At 44.2% G+C, this 19,012-nt stretch overlaps 3 protein-coding genes across 7 annotated transcripts; all 3 read left to right on the top strand.

Annotated features, from left to right (window-relative positions):
• Positions 1-3,088: 3,088 nt before the first annotated feature.
• Positions 3,089-5,558, top strand: LOC123449578 (ER membrane protein complex subunit 6). Its single transcript, XM_045126856.1, has 4 exons — positions 3,089-3,267; positions 4,099-4,294; positions 4,994-5,013; positions 5,146-5,558. The coding sequence occupies exons 1-4, from the start codon at positions 3,179-3,181 to the stop codon at positions 5,174-5,176; spliced, it is 336 nt and encodes a 111-aa protein (XP_044982791.1). The 5' UTR covers positions 3,089-3,178; the 3' UTR covers positions 5,177-5,558.
• Positions 5,559-5,955: 397 nt separating this feature from the next.
• Positions 5,956-7,275, top strand: LOC123449570 (50S ribosomal protein L7/L12-like). Its single transcript, XM_045126845.1, has 2 exons — positions 5,956-6,589; positions 7,074-7,275. The coding sequence occupies exon 1, from the start codon at positions 5,980-5,982 to the stop codon at positions 6,568-6,570; it is 591 nt and encodes a 196-aa protein (XP_044982780.1). The 5' UTR covers positions 5,956-5,979; the 3' UTR covers positions 6,571-6,589; positions 7,074-7,275.
• Positions 7,276-7,374: 99 nt separating this feature from the next.
• On the top strand, positions 7,375-18,439 carry LOC123449542 (disease resistance protein Pik-2-like). Of its 5 annotated transcripts, none has more exons than XM_045126814.1 (9): positions 7,375-8,393; positions 8,503-8,600; positions 8,704-8,827; positions 8,994-9,039; positions 9,126-9,307; positions 9,396-9,598; positions 9,726-10,414; positions 15,984-17,989; positions 18,091-18,439. In XM_045126814.1, exons 6-9 carry the CDS (start codon positions 9,410-9,412, stop codon positions 18,225-18,227), a joined length of 3,021 nt encoding a protein of 1,006 aa, XP_044982749.1. In that variant the 5' UTR covers positions 7,375-8,393; positions 8,503-8,600; positions 8,704-8,827; positions 8,994-9,039; positions 9,126-9,307; positions 9,396-9,409; the 3' UTR covers positions 18,228-18,439. The 5 variants fall into 5 exon arrangements, with proteins under 5 accessions (XP_044982749.1, XP_044982741.1, XP_044982735.1 ...); XM_045126806.1 differs by having other exon boundaries at positions 8,955-9,039; XM_045126800.1 differs by having other exon boundaries at positions 8,926-9,039.
• Positions 18,440-19,012: the final 573 nt, after the last annotated feature.

Genomic DNA, 19,012 nt, shown 5'->3' with positions numbered 1-19,012 from the left:
CCATTCTAGCTTTCTTTCTTTGTGGACAATCGCTAGCAAAATGTCCCGCTTCCTTGCAACAAAAGCAAATGAGTTCTGACAAGTCTCGAGGCGTCTTAGTGTTTGCCTTTGCTCCTTGGGTTCCCGGCTTCCTTCCTGAGCACATGTATTTGTGGTGGCCAAATTTCATACACTTGTAACATCTGACATGACTCAGGTCTATATCTGCAGAGTTTTGGCTCTTCCGAGGGTACTTTTTCTTCTTTCTGGACTCCTTCATTTTGGCCAGTTCTTCTATTTCAAGTGGATCAAACTCCACTTCTTTCGTCGGGAAGTTTCCCAGATACTCTTGGCTTCTCTTCGTGCAATCCTGTGAATAATGTCCTTCTTCTCCACATGAGTAGCATGCATTGGAGAAAAATCTGGTCAGACCTTGTCCATCAGGGTCTTCAATGTACTCGTTCATCACCGGTTCTTCTAGAATCTTCTTCTTGAGGGTTTCCTTCACTGCATCTTTCTGCTGCTTGACAACTTGTTGCACTTTGGGGTAAATGTGACACTGAGCTGGGTAGTGGGTGGTTCCCTCACAAAGGAAACAAGTCACCTGACTACTTGGGCACTCCTCAGCTGGGTGATTTTCTTCACAATGAGTGCATCCATCCGTGTGTTCTTCCTGGGTGTGTCCTATTTCTCCACAGATCTTGCATGCACAAGTCTTCTCATTCGGATTATCATAGCCCTTCTGAATGAGACGGGATCTTAACAGAGTCTTCTTGAATTCCTCCCAGGTTTCTGCTCCACTAAATCCTTGTATGGCATGATGCATTTTCCACGAGATAGCAGTACTTTGGGTAAAGTACTGGAGAGCGTGTTCCACTTCATACTTCCTTGAGATCAAGTTGCTCCCGAAGTGGTTCTCCATGTTTTGAATCCATATATCAGCTTCCAGTTGGGTCATTGGTCCAGAGACTACAAGTCCAGCTTCATACTCCATCTGGTAGGGTTGAGGTTTTGGGGATGAGACGCGTAAGAGAGGGAGATACACATAAAAACAATATTTTTGAGAATAGGTTTTATTTGTGGCTGTCGAAAAACACACACCAATGACGGCTCACAAATCATCGTATCTAACGTGGGTACATAAAAGAGGTTTGGACTTCTAATGGTCATATAAACATTCGAACGCTTCAGGGTCTTCGAATTATTCGGGTCTTGAGAGTCTTCTGTTGGTGTAGCTTCAATTCTTCAAACGCGTGGTGAAATCCTCTTTACTTAGAAGTAGAACTCCGTTGATTCTTCATGAGGTCAAAGGGGTAAGGGGATTATTTAAAGTTCTAAATTATTTACAATAAAGAAATAAAACAGAACTGAAAATAAATAAATAAACGGAACTAAAAGCAGGCGCCTGTGCATGGGCCGGCCCATACGGTGTGCTGGATATTCTGCCAGCGTGCAGAGCGTAATATAGGAGGTTTTTACATGGGCCGGCCCAGTCCTAGATTTTTCGCTTTGTGAAACGTTTTCTATTACTTATCGGTGGCATGGTGGGTAATTTATGCAAACTTTAGGGGTAATTTTCAAGACGGACGACGAGAAACCGAATTTGCTTTATTATTAGGGAGAGATATCTTTACCTAATAATAAAGAGGCTATCGCTTCCGTCGGAAAACCCACCGAGGTGATTTTACAAAAAAGCCCTTACTGTTTATGACATTAAACTCGTAGTATATATTAAATATTTTTTTAAATACTCATATCTTTTAAACCGTAACTCCAAATTTTACATATTATACATGGAATTTGATTAGAAAAATATGTAGAATTTAAATATGATATTATTTTGTCTGTTAAACGTTTAATAAAAATACTATATAGGATGCAATCTTAATAAATAAGTCATTATTCATCTTTCTTTCATACCGGTACTCATCCGGGTTGGGAATGAACACGTCAACAAAATCACGATTAGAGATGAAACTGAAGGTCACTTGACTGATTCTTTGTACGTATTAGACCTACATGCAAGCCGTGTTAAAATAGAAGACCTGTGAAATTTTAAACTGCATTTTTATATGATAAGACCATCTTTATTTGTATCGTAACTATAAATTCTTAAATTATAGACATTTTTTATAAATTAAGAGCGTGTGTCGTGTGGTATTTCTTTCTCCCGTTGCAATGCATGGGCCCTTTTGCTAGTAGATATAGATAGATATAGATTATTAGGGGAGAGGTAAGATAAGATAAGAAAGCTTCTCATCAGCCGGTGGAAACAACATCTGCATCGATCGCCTCGTACAACTGACACGTGCCCCATGCTGCTATCCCACCTCACATCCTTATCCTTATCTCCAAACGTCTCACAACCACTAATCTTTGTCTCCATCTTTTTCCATCCCACGAGCCATTGCTCCATGAGCTTGAGCAGGAATGGAATCAGGCGCCGCACCTCGGCCTCCTGGCGAGCTGCAGGAGCTCGTGCTGGTGCTGGTCAGGCGCCGCACCTCGGCCTCCTGGCGAGCTGCAGGAGCTCGTGCTGGTGCTGGTCAGGCGCCGCACCTCGTCCCCTGGCGAGCTGCAGGAGCTCGTGATGGTGCTGGTGCTGTAGCCTGTAGCAGTCGAGCTAGTCGACCACGTCGTCGTCGGCGTAGAGCAGCTCCTTGACTTTTGTTTGCAGAAATTCCTGAAACATGACCTTTGTTGCAAAAAATTCTCCCGCAAAAGTATATATGTTGCAGAAAGGCGAAGAAAAAAAAATTTCTGCAACAAGCAAATTGTTTCTAAAACTCGACCGTTGTTTCAGGAATTAACGGGTCCAAAGTTTATTCTTGCAACAAAGCAAAAGTTTCTGCAACTCAGCCATCGTTTCAGGAATTATGGGGTGACTGGCCCGAGCGGATCGGACGGCTACGCGTAGATCAGACGGCCCTCCAAGTGGTGAATGTTTATTAAACATCCGCCGGTGGATGCGTAGCAGGCCCCATAAGATAAGGTAAGATAAGATATACGTAGGATTCCTAAAAAAGAGAAAAGGCCGAGGACGAGCAGGCCAAAATTACCTCCGTCAGGAAAAAAAACTAGACGAGGTCCACCGCCAAGTGACCCAACCCCGCCCCCGTACAGTCGAGCCGTCCAGATCGCTGCCGTCCCAGACTCTCCGCCCCCAAATCTCGCCCGGAAAAAGAGAGATTTTGCGGCGATGGCGGCGGCCGGCGGCACCTCCTCCGACGATGTCCCCGTCATCCAGGCGGAGAACCTCACCAGCAACGTCAGGTCCATCCTCTACAGGTACGCGCCTCTCTCCCCCTCCCTCCCTTCCGCGCACCCCCCTTCTCTTCCCGGTGGGTTCGACGGTTGACTCGATCTAATCTGGGCTCTGGAGGTGTGCTCAGTTTTGGATTATTTTTTAGCCTGTTCATGCGTGATCCCAGCGTATCTCGTGGATCATTAGCGTAATCGTTGGTCGCTGGATGTTTCTCTACAAGTATTCGAGAGAAGGGACGAGGGTACTGGGTTTTAATTTTTCGATTTAGATTGAGCAATGGGACGACGACTTTGGAATTAGTGTGTTTCTCCTGGAACCATGGTGCGCTGTGGGAGAACAACGTTACGCTGTGAATTGGAACTTTTGGTAGCTGCTGGTGGACTGATTAAAAATGATTTGCTTAGATTTTCCTCTAAGGTTGAGATGCATCGTACCTGGGAGTCTGGACTGGGGGGAACACAGTTGGTGAACAGCGAAGCTAAACTGCTGAAGTGATTCGATCTGGGGGACATGCTTCTTAGATATGTTAGATCCTAGGTGTATCTAGTTTTCGAGTGGAAGGGGTATAGAAGTGATGTTCTTGTTTTCGAGTGAAAGCTGTTTAGACAGTGTAATTACAGTTTAGTAACTATTTTAACGTGTTTGGTTGGTGGTGGACATATGCAGTACTACTTCGGTAACAGGCTTCAGCAACTGATGGCTTCCTGTGCGGCGATGCACTATCCAATTTCTTGTTTCCATTTTGTTGATAACACTTGTTTTCGACTATAAGGAATTACCCTATATGTGTCACTTATCTGCTATTTAACCAAACATGGTCAGGTCCTGAACATGATGATTTGTTTGTGTTACAGTCGGACATTCTTGTCGATCATCAGTGGAGTTGTTGCTGGCATCTGGGGGTTCACGGGTCTGACGGGTTTCGTCTTCTACTTTCTGATAATGATGGTAGCATCTCTTGGGCTCTTGGCAAAGTCAAAGTTCTCAGTCCACACATACTTCGATAGTTGGAGCAGGATTTTAGTTGAAGGAGTTTTGGCCGGCCTTATGGTAAGTATTGTTGCCATCATGATGTATTCTGTGGTTTACACCCCAACCGCATAAACATTTTCACCCTTGCATGCTATTTTATATACTGTTGAAATATGTCATGTACATACACTACCTGTCTTGGTTTTTAGTCTAAATTCATCTTGGAAGCTATTGAATATTGAGTTGGATCCAGATGAGTTCTTATTTAGTACAGCTGTCAAAAAACCTAAAGTTAGGACTAGGAGTTATGCAAGTATATACAACTCTAATTTGCCACTGTGTTCAAAGACTAGCTGTAGCTTTAGATAATCCAGTAGGGCCACAACCATGAATAATAGTGAAACTTGGGAGGATTATTATCTATTAAAGTATCTTTGTTATAGTTAATGGCCACTCATGCCCTTTGATAGATGTTGCAAAATGATCCAAACACAACTGTTTATATTCTACTCAATTGCATATGTATTTTTTGCGTTCTCGTTTTCAAGTTTATCTTCTAATATTTGCTCATTATTAAAGTATCTTTGTTATAGTTAATGGCCACTCATGCCCTTTGATAGATGTTGCAAAATGATCCAAACACAACTGTTTATATTCTACTCAATTGCATATGTATTCTTTGCGTTCTCGTTTTCAAGTTTATCTTCTAATATTTGCTCATTACAATGAGCTTTTGCTTTGCGTGATGTTCTAACATTGTGATTTTTTCATTTGCAGTCCTTCGTGCTGTTCTGGACGTATCCTTGATAAATTAATGTGCTATTCTTTTATTTTTAACAGATACTGGAGTACTTAATTTGTCCCCGTCCTCTTTTAACTGCTTCTTTGGTGATATATTCTTGCTTGAGTTCATCCTTAACACTTGCCAGATTCGCGTACGATATCGTCCACATCTTCTGAGTTCTGATGGAAGGAGAGTCTGATGAGCACATCAACATGCCGCACCTTCTGATGGGAGGAGCTAATGTGAGATGAACCAAGCATATGCAAGATTTCCCCTAACATGATGGAACAAAGGAGTCTCCTCTTTATTATCCATTTTTGTTGTTAGTTACTTTTACTGTCTAGTTTGGTGAACTGCAACCTTGTATATGCCTATTTGATGGCTGGTGTATCAGATATCACGGTGTAAGCACCACACACTTGAATTCATTTACGGATGTCGTAGTTCCCGTGATGATCGGAAACAGTTATACTGCTCTATTTATTTCCCGTCTTCATGGCTTAATGCTGTCGAATGGCTCGAAGTGAAAGCACTATTCAGGCATGATTGACTTCTAAATGTGTCATCATTTGTTTTGTAGAATTCGTTTTACTTGCTTCTATATACAATTTGTATAATCTGGCTTGTGTTTTTGTTGCCAAACTATTGTGTGTTTTTGGGCTGATTATGATCTCTTTTACTCTGTTGAGAGGATTCTGTACTACTGTTTTTTGTTAGGGTTATAATTGGATAAGTGCCACCCGGATTTTGTTTTTAGGGGTATGTACTACTGCTTTTCCTTTTTTCTTTTGAGGGATTGAGGGAAGGGTTTTAGAAGAGAAGCGTAACCAGAAGAAACATAATGGGCTCACTGGGCCGGGTTTACTATTATGGGCCTAAGTCCAGATCCAAAGTAGCAGGCCATGGCTTCATTTCCAAAACCCAATTCCCAGAGAGCATCGCTCCCACTGGCCCCAGAACCCTAACCTCCAGCTCCACCATGGCCTCCTCCCTCCTCCGCTCCGGCCAGCGCCTCCTCCGCCACCACCGCGGCCGCCTCCCCGCGGCCTTCTCCACGGCGGCCGCCGAGGAGCTCATCGACGTGCGCAAGCTGCCCACCGACTACGACCCCTCCACCTTCGACCCGACCGCGCCGCCGTCCCGCCCGCCGCCCTCCGACCGCGTCTGGCGCCTCGTCGACGACGTCTCCGCCCTCACCCTCGCCGAGGCCGCCGAGCTCTCCGCCCTCCTGCTCCGCCGCCTCGACATCCCCTCCGCGCCGCCCATCGCCATCCTCAACTCCGCCGCGGGTCTCGGCGGCGGCGGCGCGGCGGCCGCTGGCGCTGCCGGCGACAAGCCCGCGGCCGCGGCCGAGAAGACGGTCTTCGAGCTGCGGCTGGACTCGTTCGACGCGGCCAGCAAGATCAAGGTGATCAAGGAGATCCGGACGTTCACGGACCTCGGGCTCAAGGAGGCCAAGGAGCTGGTGGAGAAGGCCCCCGCGGTGATCAAGGGAGGGTTGTCCAAGGAGGAAGCCGAGAAGATCGTCGAGCGGATGAAGGCCCTTGGTGCCAAGGTCGTCATGGACTGATCGGCGCCTGCATTTCGAGGTGAGATGAGATCTCTCTCGCGGAATTGTAAACTCAGATTAGTTTGAGCCAGCAGATGGATGACTAAAATTGTCGAGAAACTGATGACCATGTCACCTACACGCTAGTTGTTTTAGCACACACCCATCACATTTCATTATGATGCAATGTGTGCCATTTGATTGTGTTGTTCCGCTGTGATCCTAGTAACCCTTGCTGTTTAATCGCAACTGCACATTTCTGGATTTACAATTGCCCATTTGTCACAGCAAGTCGAGTTATTGATTTTAGACGTAGATGCAAATGTGGTCTACTCTCTGCCGTGCTCCGTACGAATAATAACATACGTCGCTCTACCTTGAATGGAACTGAACTCTTGTGAGTTGGTGTGTATTAGTTATTTTATCTGCACACATCACAAATTTCTGATTCCTTTATTCTGTGGAATCAAGGAAGCAGTTGTGCAATATGTATGCAAATTTAAATCTGCTGTTCTTATCTGCAGGTACTCTTGAATGTATGAACCATATGACTTCCATGGTTGATTGCTGCGAGCATTGTGGGATTGTCAGTGTCGTTGAACCTTTTCAGGTTCAAAGTTTTTCATGATGCTGTATTCTCTTAGTTGCCTTCCACTCTTATTTTGTCGATGAATTTTCTATCTCTAAAACGAAATGTGGAATAAAGTATTTTAAAAGATCAGATAAGAAACATGCGCTGAAATGACTTCTGACCGCAATTGAGTTGCCTTTTGTTAATTTTGGAAACTGAAGTTACACTCTGGCTGGCATGCGTACGGTTCCTTATTAGATGTTCTGTGGTGCACTGCCCCTTCCTTAGCTCTATGATCTGCTTGTATTCTGGCGAAATATTCAAGTTTGGTGTAATGTGGTGACCAGTCAACTAACTACAGATTTATACACTGTATTACGCAGTTCTCCAGCAAATTCTTCTCTTTATGTATACATACACATTTGTTGGAGCAAAACGGAAGAAATAGATTCCCCTCAACAATGTTAAGGATGCTTTTGTTGTTCCTTCTGTTGTTTCATGTGGAGTAGCTAGCCCGGGATAGGGTTCAAAGCAGCCTGGCACTAATATGCAGGGTTAGAAACAGTCTGAGAGGCAGAAAACCTGGGTTGAACAGAACAAGAGCTGCTTCCCAGATTGTTCAGGATGCTAGCTACTCGACGTGAAACAACAAAAGGATGAAGACGTACTAATCTGCTGCTGCTGCTGCTGTAATTATCACTGTAATTATCCTTACACGGACTATGCGGACACGTCTGCCTGTATCCCTACAGGTTGTTCAACTATCGCTGTCTCCATTATCAGCTTAACATCTCACTCCTGTAGGAAACAATCATCAGTGCTGAACTGAGTGATGAGTTGATCTTCTGCTGATTTGTTCAACACCTGCAGGTCAATCCTAGATAGTGTTATCTTAAGTAAACAGCCATCCATAAAAAAAGGAGGGAGCACCTAAGAAATAATTTAGAGGCCAACAACCTGCTGGTGTAGGGGCCCTGCTGGAGATGCTCCAAGAAAACAAATGACCAATCCTTCCATGCAACGCCATATTATATGCTAGTGTAATGCTACCAATAGACACAACCTCTGTTAAAAATGTAACCGATTCATCAACCATAAAATAGACACAACTTGCCTCACCCGTTGACCTCCTAGCCGAGCTCCTCAGCCTTACTTGGCAGTCCCATCTACATCTGGACCAGCTAATCTCTGATCTCCTTTCTTGGTGTGGTATCTCTGGCGACTCCATTCTTCAGTGCGGCTGAACAACAAGTGGTTATTGATTTCTGTCAAGGTTTGTTCTTTTTTTTTTCCTCTCTTCTTTCCCTTGGGTTGAGCTTTTCAATTGGAAGTTTGTGCTTTTCTGGTCTGAGTGAGTTCTTGATCTATTGTTGTTGTTCCAGACTTGAGATCGAGCCAGCTTGCATTTGGTTGCGGAAATATTACTTGCCTGCAGATCGACCGAACCACTACAGCTCTTGTTTACCTGGCATCGCAGCAGGTAAATCTTTTGAGCTACTTTGTATTCTCCAGTTCAATGGCATGTTCACCAAAGCTAAAATAGACACTGCTAACCTACGGTAGCTCCTAACCACACTGCTCAGCCTTACTTGGTCATCCCCTGCTCATCTGGACGAACTAGTCTTGATCTCTTTTCTTCGTGTGGTATTCCGGTGACTGCATTATTTATTGCGGTTGAACAAGAAGTGGCTGTTGATTTCTGTCAAGGTTTGCCTTTTTCTCTTCTCTCCCTTGGGTTAATCTTTTGAATTGGAAGTTTTTTTTTTTGGTCTGAGTAAGTTCTGGATCTATTATTGTTGTTCCAGGCTTGAGATCTAACTGCATTGTTGGTCAGGGAACTTGATCTGTGGTGCGCCACTCTCCTGTCTTGCAGATTGTCCGAGCCAACTACACTTCTTATTTGCCTCGCATCGCAGCAGGTAAATCTTTTGAGCTAGTTTGGTTGTCTCAGGGTACGATGGCATGGTTCACCAATGGTAAGAAGTTTAATTGTCACCTCTCTTAGCGATGGGCTAGCCGGCTGTGGGCATCCAGGAGCTGGTGGCCTGTCGAGTGGGTGTACCAGAACAAATTCACCTGCTCGTCCTTGGTAAACAGAGTTAACTTTTGAAAGATGTGAATGCTACAAAATAGATGGAACAGATCCAGATGTTTTAAATCTGAATGAACGTGCAGCACAAACCAAAGGTAATGCCTTATATACTTACACGAAATCAAGTTGTGGCTGATGTGCTTTAGCATTTTCATACTAAGAAGTGCCAACGAAAATTGGCAGATCGGGCGACTGTGATGGAGGCTGTAGTGAGCGCCTCCCATGGCGCCGTGCAGATTCTGTTGAGGAAGCTTGGCAACATCCTCGCCACCAAATACACGCTTCTCCATGGCATTCGTGGGGAGATCCAGGAGCTCAAGGATGAGCTTGAGAGCATGACCGCGTGTCTCCGCGACCTCGCAGACAATGATGATCACAACGAACAAGTAATGCAAATGCTAGTTGGTGGATCTTTTTAATTGAACTCTTGATCGGAAGGAAAACATGTCTCTTGTAATGAGATGATACAAACACTGGCATGATTAACTGATGTGCTCATTCATATACGTGCAGACTATGACTTGGATGAAACAAGTGAGGGAGGTCGCGTTTGATGTGGAGGACTGTATGGACAGGTTCTGCCATCACCTCAGCAGGAACCATGGAGACCGTCATGGACTCCTGGAATACCTCCATAGGATGTTCAACATGGTGCGAACATTGAGGGTGCGGCACAAGGTGGCCACCGATATCCAGTGCCTCAAGTCTCGTGCCCAGAAAGTGAGTGACCGGAAGCTCAGGTACACGTACAGTCTAGACGACTCGGCTGGGCGGTCGGGCAAAGCACTTGGCACTTCGTACAGCCACCTCGGCAGTTTGGACCGCTGGCTGCCAGCAATCCATGGTGACGGGCCCGGGCTAGTCGGGATGGGCAAAATGACTGATGCTGTGGTCGGGCTGCTCAACGAGCAACGCCTGGCAACGGTGGGTCCCCGAGTGCTGTCCATGGTGGGGTTCGGTGGCGTCGGCAAGACCACCCTCGCGACGACCGTATACAACAGCCCAAAGTTGGGTGGCATCCAATGTCGCGCTTTCATTCCGGTGTCCCAAACATACGACGTTCGTTCTCTTCTGGAGTCCATGCTGAAACAGCTTTTAGCTTCGGCTAAAAAAGATAAAAATGATGATCCCCTCAAGAACATTAAAGACTGGGATGAAAGAGATTTATTTGTCAAGATCAAACAACATTTGGCTGACAAGAGGTATATAATGATACACTACTTGTTTATTGATCATTTGATCATTGAGTCTTGCATTGCTGATTGTTCATAAATTAATGAAATGCTTCTTTTCAATTTTATCTGGTTTAATTAGTTTCCTCTTATGCCATACTCCATTTGTTTCTTTTTTACTCTGCATATTAGGTTTGTTTTAAGTCAAACATTCTTAAGTTTGACCAAGTTTATAGAAAGAAATACCAGCATTCACAATATCAAATCAATATCAGTAGATCCATCATGGAACGTATTTCATATTGTATATCTTTGGCATTGCAGATATTGATAATTTTTTATTATAAAAAAATTTGTTCAAATTTTACAAAGTTTGATTTAACACAATTTTGGTATGCAGAGTAAAAAGAGACGCATGGAGTATAATTTTTTTAGCCATGTATAGTGGTTGATAAGACCATATGTAATGTTACGAGATCCTAAAATTATGGAGTGAATAAAACTAAAGCTTGAAAAGTATGTGAATAAGAGAAGACATCTCGTATAATGCAGACAAACGTATTATCTTCCTAAAAGATTTTTTTCATTTCTTTCTTCCGTGTCATCGCTAAGATAGCAGCATTGTACACATCCTAAAGCAACTCTAGCAGATTTTCCAAATCTTGGGCCTATAAATCAGTTATGGAGTGCAGTCCAGAGATTTTTTGGAGGTTGCAGCACCACTCCACGTTTATGGTTTGGGTAGTTGGCGCTATCCTACTCCACGTTTATGGAGCTTGAACCAAATGGTTGTAAGATCACAAGGATCTTGATTGTGTCACCCACCAAGCGAAGCAACCTATTCCACCATGGCTTGCACAAAGAAGCCTTGGTAAGGGGTAGATCTTTGCAAAGTAGGGTATCTCCTTGGCTTCACAGATTCTTAAGTGACTTCTAATCGTCTAGGAGGCCACACCCTCCAAATCTGACAAGTAAAGCAAAGTCACTTGATAGAAACTTCTCAAAAGATCTTCAATCAAAACATCACTCAAGAACCCATAGGATCACTCTCTCACAAAGATAGGATTGTGGTGAAAGAGACGAACTTGATGTGTAGGGGTTCATGAAAGGGTGGAGTTCTTGGCCTTCAAGAATCAAGAAGTGTTCATTGAATAACTCAGCACTTGTTCTTTCTGAGTAAATAGCATAACATTACAAAAATTCGGGCTAGGGTTTCGAAAAACTACATTTTTTGAAACTTACGTTAAATTAGGGATGAAAACGGAGCGAAAACGGACGGAGCTGGGTGCTGCCACATTTGTTTTCATATTTTTTGTGGCAGCGGAAAGGAATACAGAAACCCCGGAAACAAATAGAGAAACCAATACCACTGGAAACGAAAATGGAGCGAATACGGCACAGACAATTTTTTTTGGAGCGAAGTGTTCACGGGAACTAAAGACCCGTTGAACCATAGACAAAAAAACAAGAAAAACCAACAAAGTTGTTTAATTGATAAGATGATTACTAAAAATTATGATATATCATGGCTATATAGTAGGATATTTTAGCGATGGCGGCGTGCTCGATTAGGGTAGGAATCTGCTCGCGTGATGTTATGCTCGATGTACTACTAGTAATGTAGAAGCCGGGCTATCTCGGCCATTCTGTTCATCATGTGTAGGGGCTAATAGTGTAGTCGTTGGGCTACAAAACAACATGTGCTCATATTCAAAACGGAAAGGTGAATTCTGCTTCCGTGTATGTTCCACCGGAATACATCATTCCGTTCCCGCACAAAAAAATCCGTTTTGCAAATTTCCATCTCCACTTCCATTTTTCCTCTCCATTTCTATTTTTCTTCCATTTTCACCATACCTTTACATGCCGCAAAGTTGGTTTTTGATTAAAAAACTACCATGTTTCACTGATGGCCGTGTTGATTTTAAGCACGATTATGACAGCCCGGTTCCACTTGTCAGGTCTGCCGTGGCAATAAAAGCCAACACCGTTATCTGACCCGTTAGGTTTGACGAGGGCCCACCTGTCAGCTTCTTCTCCTTCCCCTTTCTTCTCCTCATGTCCCTGCTATGAGCGACATTTCCTTGCCGGCGAGGAAGTGTGTGAAGTGCTTGCACGGAGGCGATGGTGGGCACCATGTGGCCAGCACCGTGGATGACGACGAAGGTGAGCCGTGACGAGCTTGCATAACGTCTGGCGCATGGACGTGATGGGCACGCAGGCGTCCGTGTCGTCGCTGTGGACCCAAACATGGAGGTCGATGTCGACCATCCTCTTGACCACTGGAGCGTCGACGTCGGCGAGTCCTTCCATTGCTGGAACAGTGGATCGCGGCATGCGGTCCTTGCCGTGGCTGCTGCTCCTTGCGACTGCTGCTGCTCCTTGCTGGCATGCCCGCCCTTGGCATGGAGAGGTGAAACCCATAAGATATCGCGACCAACTCATGGTTCTGGCACATGGATAGCAAGCTTCCACGCACCCTGTCCATGGCTAGTTCTTTGGTGATACTCCAGTCCTTAAGATCTCTCTTATGGACTCTCCCAAGTCAAGTTCGGTCTACCCCGACCTCATTTGACATTATCAACACGCTTTAGCCGTTCGCAATGCACTGAAGCTTCTGGAGGCCTGCGCTGAATATGCCTAGACCAGCTCAGGCGATGTTGGACAAGCTTCTCTTCAATTGGTGCTACCCAAAGTCTATCTTGTATATCATCATTACTGACTCGGTCCTTGTGTGGCCACATATCCACCTCAACATGTGCATTTCCGCCACACCTAACTGTTGACCATGTCGCCTTTAGTCGGCCAACACTCAGCGCCATACAATGCGGGTCGAATCGCCATCCTATAGAACTTTCCTGTTAGCTTTTGTGGCACTCTCTTGTCACAAAGAATTCCAGAAGCTTGGCACCATTTCATCCATTCGGCTTTGATTCGATGATTCACATCTTCATCGATGTCCCTATCCTTCTGCAACATTGATCCCAAATATCGAAAGGTGTCCTTCTCAGGAACGACCTGCCCATCAAGGCTAACCTCCTCCTCGTGTCTATTAGTATTGAAACCGCACCTCATGTACTCGGTTTTAGTTCTACTAACTCTAAAACCTTTGGATTCCAAGGTTTGTCTCCATAGCTCTAACTTTCTATTGACCCCCGTTCGACTATCATCGACTAGCACCACATCATCCACAAAGAGCATACACCATGTGATATTTCCTTGTATATCCCTTGTGACCCCATCCATCACCAAAGCAAAAAGGACTAAAAGCTAACCCCTTGTCTAGTCCTATTTTAATCCGGAAGTCATCAGTGTCGTCATCACTTGTTCGAACACTTGTCACAATATTATCGTACATGTCCTTGATGAGGGTAATGTACTTTGCTGGGACTTTGTGTTTCTCCAAGGCCCACCACATGATATTCCAAGATATCTTATCCTAGACCTTCTCCAAGTCAATGAACATCATATGCAGGTCCTTCGTTTGCTCCCCATATCTCTTCATAAGTCTTCGTACCAATAAATGGCTTCCATGGTTGACCTCCCAGGCATTGAAACCAAACTGATTTTTGGTCACACTTGTCATTCTTCTTAAGCGGTGCTCAATGACTCTCCCATAGCTTCATTGTATGGCTCACCAGCTTAATTCCATGGTAATTAGTACAACTTTGAACATCCCCTTTGTTCTTGAAGATTGGTACCTCCTCCGTCACAGTTTATAAGGAATGCACGTGTATCTAGGTCGTCAATTTGACTTATATAAAATATATTGTTTAACATAAAAATTATATCATTAGAAAATAGAACATCTAAAGTTTCTAATGATATATTTTTTGTAATATATGCCTTTTATTAAGTTGGTTAAATTGACGACCTAAATACACGTGCCGGACTTATAAACTGAAACGGAGGGAGTACTAATATACTCCGTCTCCATTCTTCTGGCATGTTGTTTGCCTGAAAAATGAGGTTAAAAAGCATGGTTAGCCATACTATCACTATGTCCCCAAGGCCTCTCCACACCTCAATGGGGTTACAACCAGGGCCCATCACCTTTCCTCCTTTCATCTTTTTTAAAGCCTCCTTGACCTCAGACTCCTAGATCTGCCGCACAAAACGCCTGCTGGTATCATCAAAGGAGTCGTCCAGCTCAATGATACAGCTCTCATTCTCCGCATTGAACAGTTTGTCGAAGTACTCCCGCCATATATGCTTAATCTCATTGTCCTTCACCAGGAGCTAGTCTGCTCTGTCCTTGATGCATTGGACTTGGTCAACATCCCTCATCTTCCTCTCTCGGATCTTGGTCATATTATAGATGTCTCTTTCGCCTTGCTTTGTGTCTAACCGCCGGTAGAGGTCCTCATACGCTCGACTCCTTTCTTCACTCACATCTCACTTTGCGGACTTCCTCGCCAACTTGTACTTCTCAATGTTGTTTGCACTCCTATCTAGGTATAGGCGTGAGAAACAATCTTTCTTCTCCTTAATAGCCTTCTGGACATCATCATTCCATCACTAGGTATCTTTAGCTTCGCTTCTACTTCCCCTCGACACTGCAAACTCCTTTGAGACCACCTTATGAATGCAGGTCGCCATCTTCATCCACTTATTGTCTGCATCACCTCCTTCCTTCCAAGGGCCTTCCTTAATGAAGCTCTCCTTGAACGACTTTGGCTCTTGCTGGGCACGAATCCAAAAGCGGAAGCCAGCGACCACAAGCTTATGTTGTGGGACAACACTCTCTTCAGGTATCACCTTACAATCTAGGCACGCACGTCTGTATTCTCTTCTCGAGAGGATGAAATCAATCTGGCTATTAAAAGTCACTAGATGTGATTCTCTTTTTAAAGAGGGTGTTAGCTACGATTTTTTTTTTGAGGGAGACGGTGTGTGGGGAATCTGCTAGAGTTGCTCTTATAGTTTTGTCTTCAAGTGATACTTCAAATTTGATCAAGTTTATGTATATGAAGGGGAAAAACCTGCACTGCCCATTACAAGAATCTATTACATTTAATTCTGTTTGCAGTAGTTGAAGCATCATTAGCATTATTTACATATTTGCGCTTCGGGGATGTTTTCTGCCAGCCCTACCGTCAAGTGAACGAGAAAATGACCCCATTTACTGTGTCTCTCCCCAAGTACACCTCGCTGATCCCCCCCCCCCTCGCGCGCATTTCTCTTTGGTCTCCAAGTCATTCTGTCGGTTATATCCATTAGAAATAATTCCCCATAGATGTACCATTGCTCCTGTAGGCTCGGATAGCTTTCTTTTTTGTGCTTTCTCTTTTGCTAGATGATGATCTTATTGGTTCCAAAAGAACATGAAGATCTTATGGTTAAAGATTTAACAATAACAGAAGTTATTGAATTAGAGGTTAGATGTTTTTCTTTCTCGAGAATTTGTTATGTATGATGGATTGACAGGTATGATGATTACAACCTCGAGGTTAGAAGATTTGATGTAATGTATGAAATCAAGTTAAAAATAACAAGCCAGTACACAACTCCTACTTGCATGTCCTAGCATGGAATCCCTGTCTCTGTTCGATTTCATCACTAGCCTACTCATAAGAATGTGTGCAATTTTTGTTTTTAGGTACTTGATCATTCTGGATGACGTTTGGCGAGCAGCTGCATGGGATCAGCTAAATGTAGCTATTCCTCGTAATAATAATCAGGGCAGCATAATAATTACTACACGCAGTCAGGAGGTAGCGGAAAATTGCTGCACCTCTTCCAATATCTATAAAATGAATCGGTTAGACAAGGGTGATTCAGAGAAGCTATTCTTCAAGACAGTATTTAATCCAGGGCAATGCCCGATTGATCTGCTGGAAGTCTCCAAGGTCATATTGAGAAGGTGCAACGGTCTACCTCTAGCTATAGTGAGCATAGGACGAATGCTAGCCCGGAGGCAAAACCAGACACCAGCAGAATGGCAAACAGTATGTAATAGGCTGGGTTCTGAACTAGAGACAAACCCCACTTTGGAGGGAATGAGACGGATACTTTCTCTCAGCTACAGTGATCTGCCGTACCATCTGAAAGCATGTTTCTTATACCTGTGTGCTTTCCGTGAGGATTCTGAGATCAGAATAGGCTCTCTGATTAGACGGTGGGCGGCCGAAGGCTTGATCATTGGAATGTATGACCGCAGTTTGGAGGAGATTGCTCAGATTTATTTGGACGAGTTTGTCAGTAGAAGCATTGTCATCCCTGAAAAGTTTGGCTGCAGCGGCAAGATTAAGAGTTGTAAAGTCCACGACATGATGCTAGAAGTTATCATCGCCAAATCTGTCAAGGAAAATTTCATCTCGTTCCTAGGGAGCGGTCAATACAACACAACAGCAGGCCATGACAAGGTACGACGGCTCTTCATCCATACTGGTGGCACCAAGGAGAAGATAACTTTTCCCAGCAAGAACATAGTCCATACCCGTTCACTGACAATTCTGGACAGCACTGTGAAACCTGTACCTATCAAGTTTTCTGATTTGAAACTTATAAGGGTTTTAGATCTTGAAGGATGTAGATGGTTAAGCGATAAAAACCTCAAGGAGATTTGCAAACTGTCTCTGCTGAGATACCTCAGCCTTAGAAATACTGCCATACCCCAACTACCCAATTCAGTAGGAAAACTTAAAGAATTGGTGACACTGGATGTGAGGGAAACTTCTGTCGTTGAATTTCCGAAAGGCATTACTCAGCTCCAGAATCTGAATCATCTACTTGTAGGCAGTTATGCCTATTACACGAGGACACGAAGTGTCAAGCATTTTGGGTGGAGTGAAGGAGCGAAGGTGCCACTTGGATTAGGGAATATGGGTGCCCTCCAGAGAATCTCTCATGCAGACATTTCTACAGAGAAAAGCTCGCGTGCAATGCGTGAGCTGGGAAAATTGTGCCAGTTGACCAGACTTTGTGTAGTCAACATGAAGGAAGCAAAGTTTTGGAAACCCTTTGCTGAGTCTTTGGATGAGCTTAGCAACTCTCTTCGCTATCTAATGGTTGTGGACGGTTCACTGGAAGGCGAGGAGCTGGAATTCTTAGTACGCCTGAAGAATCCCCCTCTGTTTTTGCAGAGCCTGCATTTGAAGGGACGGCTAACTAAGCTGCCTGACTGGGTTTCATCGCTCAATAACTTGGCCAGTCTGTCGCTTAGAGAAACTTACCACTTGACTGAGGCATCCTTTAAGGTTCTAGGGAAACTCCCCAGTCTTGTTTCTCTCAAGCTATACTGCTGGGGATATGCTGGGAGTGCCTTACGTTTTGAAGAGGACATGTTTCTCCAACTGAAGCAATTGGTCGTGGATAATTTGGAAAATCTCGAGAAACTCAGCTTCCGTGGGGGTGCACGTAATCTTGAGAGGCTCACATTGGCCTTCCTGAGGGTGCCCAGTAGAGGCATTCATGGCATTGGAAAAGAAAACCTGCGTCATCTAAGAGAAGTTGAGTTCTTCGGCGTCATTGTAGAGTCTATCTTTGACCAGGTGTTTGAGGCGGCCAAAGAATATCCAAATCATCTGAAAGTCACCAGGGAGGATCGACCTACTACGGAAGCTCCACAAGGACCCGCCCAGCAAGTGGACAACACCGGCCCAGGTTTGCATTTGCTTATTTCTTCTTCAGACCCTATATTTTCGTTTTAACAACAGCCTTCTCCTGGCCTCAATTTTTTCACTCATTCTGTGCCAGTTATGTAGGGACGGGGAGCAGTGAGCAGGAGCCAACCGACCAGCAGGTGGATATGCCTGCACTACGATGCGAAGATGAAGATGACGAGGCAACACCAGCTTGGCGTGTGCCGCCTTCTACGTGTCCTCACGCTTATATCTTGTGATGTGTATAACTACATGCTCTGTATTTTCTGAACTTAGGTTGAACGATCGATTGTTGCGCCAGGTTTTTCGTCCCATGGTTGTACTATTACAAAGTGGTAGTTCAACTAGTGGGTTTTCCTGGCGCGCATCGAACTTGAATATCTATTTTGTTTTGCCTTTATAGTGCACTGTTTTCTCTGTATTGGTAATGAAAATTGGGTGTTGCCTATAATACTTGTGAAGTTCAGAAGGAGTAGATACAAAGCAGTTAAACTGCAGTGCACTGCAAGAAGGCAAGATATGTGTTTTGAGGTAGAAGGCTATAAGTAGGCTGTTGATAGCGTGTCCAGTTAATTACTTTCTTAAAGTCGACACGAAGATCGATCGGCGTGCTTTCATCGTAAGCGGTGGCAGGCTGTAGGGGTCTGCAAATTCCATCTGACCCTTTTTTATAGTTCTACCAATTGAACTAAAATTTCAAAAGCCACATCATTGCTGAAATTTTAGTTCATTTGACTGAACTAGGGAGGACTGGTAACCTGATGACACTTCACATATTATCAAAATTCTGAAAGTTCCCTGAGACATCCAGGAGCGATCCACGCCTGGCACAAAGGCCTTTACTGCTTCTGTTCAGTTTGTTTTGGTCTTTTGAACAGTCCAGATGGAGCCAATGACACACGTGGCAACTCATCAGCGGTCCACAGAACATCCATAGTACTCTCTCCGTTCCTAAATATAAGTCTTTGAAGAGATTTCACTAGTATACTACGAACGAAACAAAATGAATGAATCTACACTCTAA

This window comes from Hordeum vulgare, chromosome 1H, assembly GCF_904849725.1.
Source record: "Hordeum vulgare subsp. vulgare chromosome 1H, MorexV3_pseudomolecules_assembly, whole genome shotgun sequence".
NCBI classification, from domain to species: Eukaryota; Viridiplantae; Streptophyta; class Magnoliopsida; order Poales; family Poaceae; genus Hordeum; species Hordeum vulgare.
The sequence above is the reverse complement of the archived record's forward strand: the minus strand, read 5'-3'. Positions and strand labels throughout refer to the sequence as shown.

Coding starts and splice junctions, on each gene's coding strand:
- LOC123449542 (XM_045126814.1), top strand. CDS start 9,410: ATGGAGGCTGTAGTGAGCGCCTCCCATGGCGCCGTGCAGATTCTGTTG. Junction 9,599..9,725: donor ATGATGATCACAACGAACAA/GTAATGCAAATG, acceptor ATATACGTGCAG/ACTATGACTTGGATGAAACA. Junction 10,415..15,983: donor CAACATTTGGCTGACAAGAG/GTATATAATGAT, acceptor TTTTGTTTTTAG/GTACTTGATCATTCTGGATG.
- LOC123449578 (XM_045126856.1), top strand. CDS start 3,179: ATGGCGGCGGCCGGCGGCACCTCCTCCGACGATGTCCCCGTCATCCAG. Junction 3,268..4,098: donor GTCAGGTCCATCCTCTACAG/GTACGCGCCTCT, acceptor TTTGTGTTACAG/TCGGACATTCTTGTCGATCA. Junction 4,295..4,993: donor GAGTTTTGGCCGGCCTTATG/GTAAGTATTGTT, acceptor TTTCATTTGCAG/TCCTTCGTGCTGTTCTGGAC.
- LOC123449570 (XM_045126845.1), top strand. CDS start 5,980: ATGGCCTCCTCCCTCCTCCGCTCCGGCCAGCGCCTCCTCCGCCACCAC.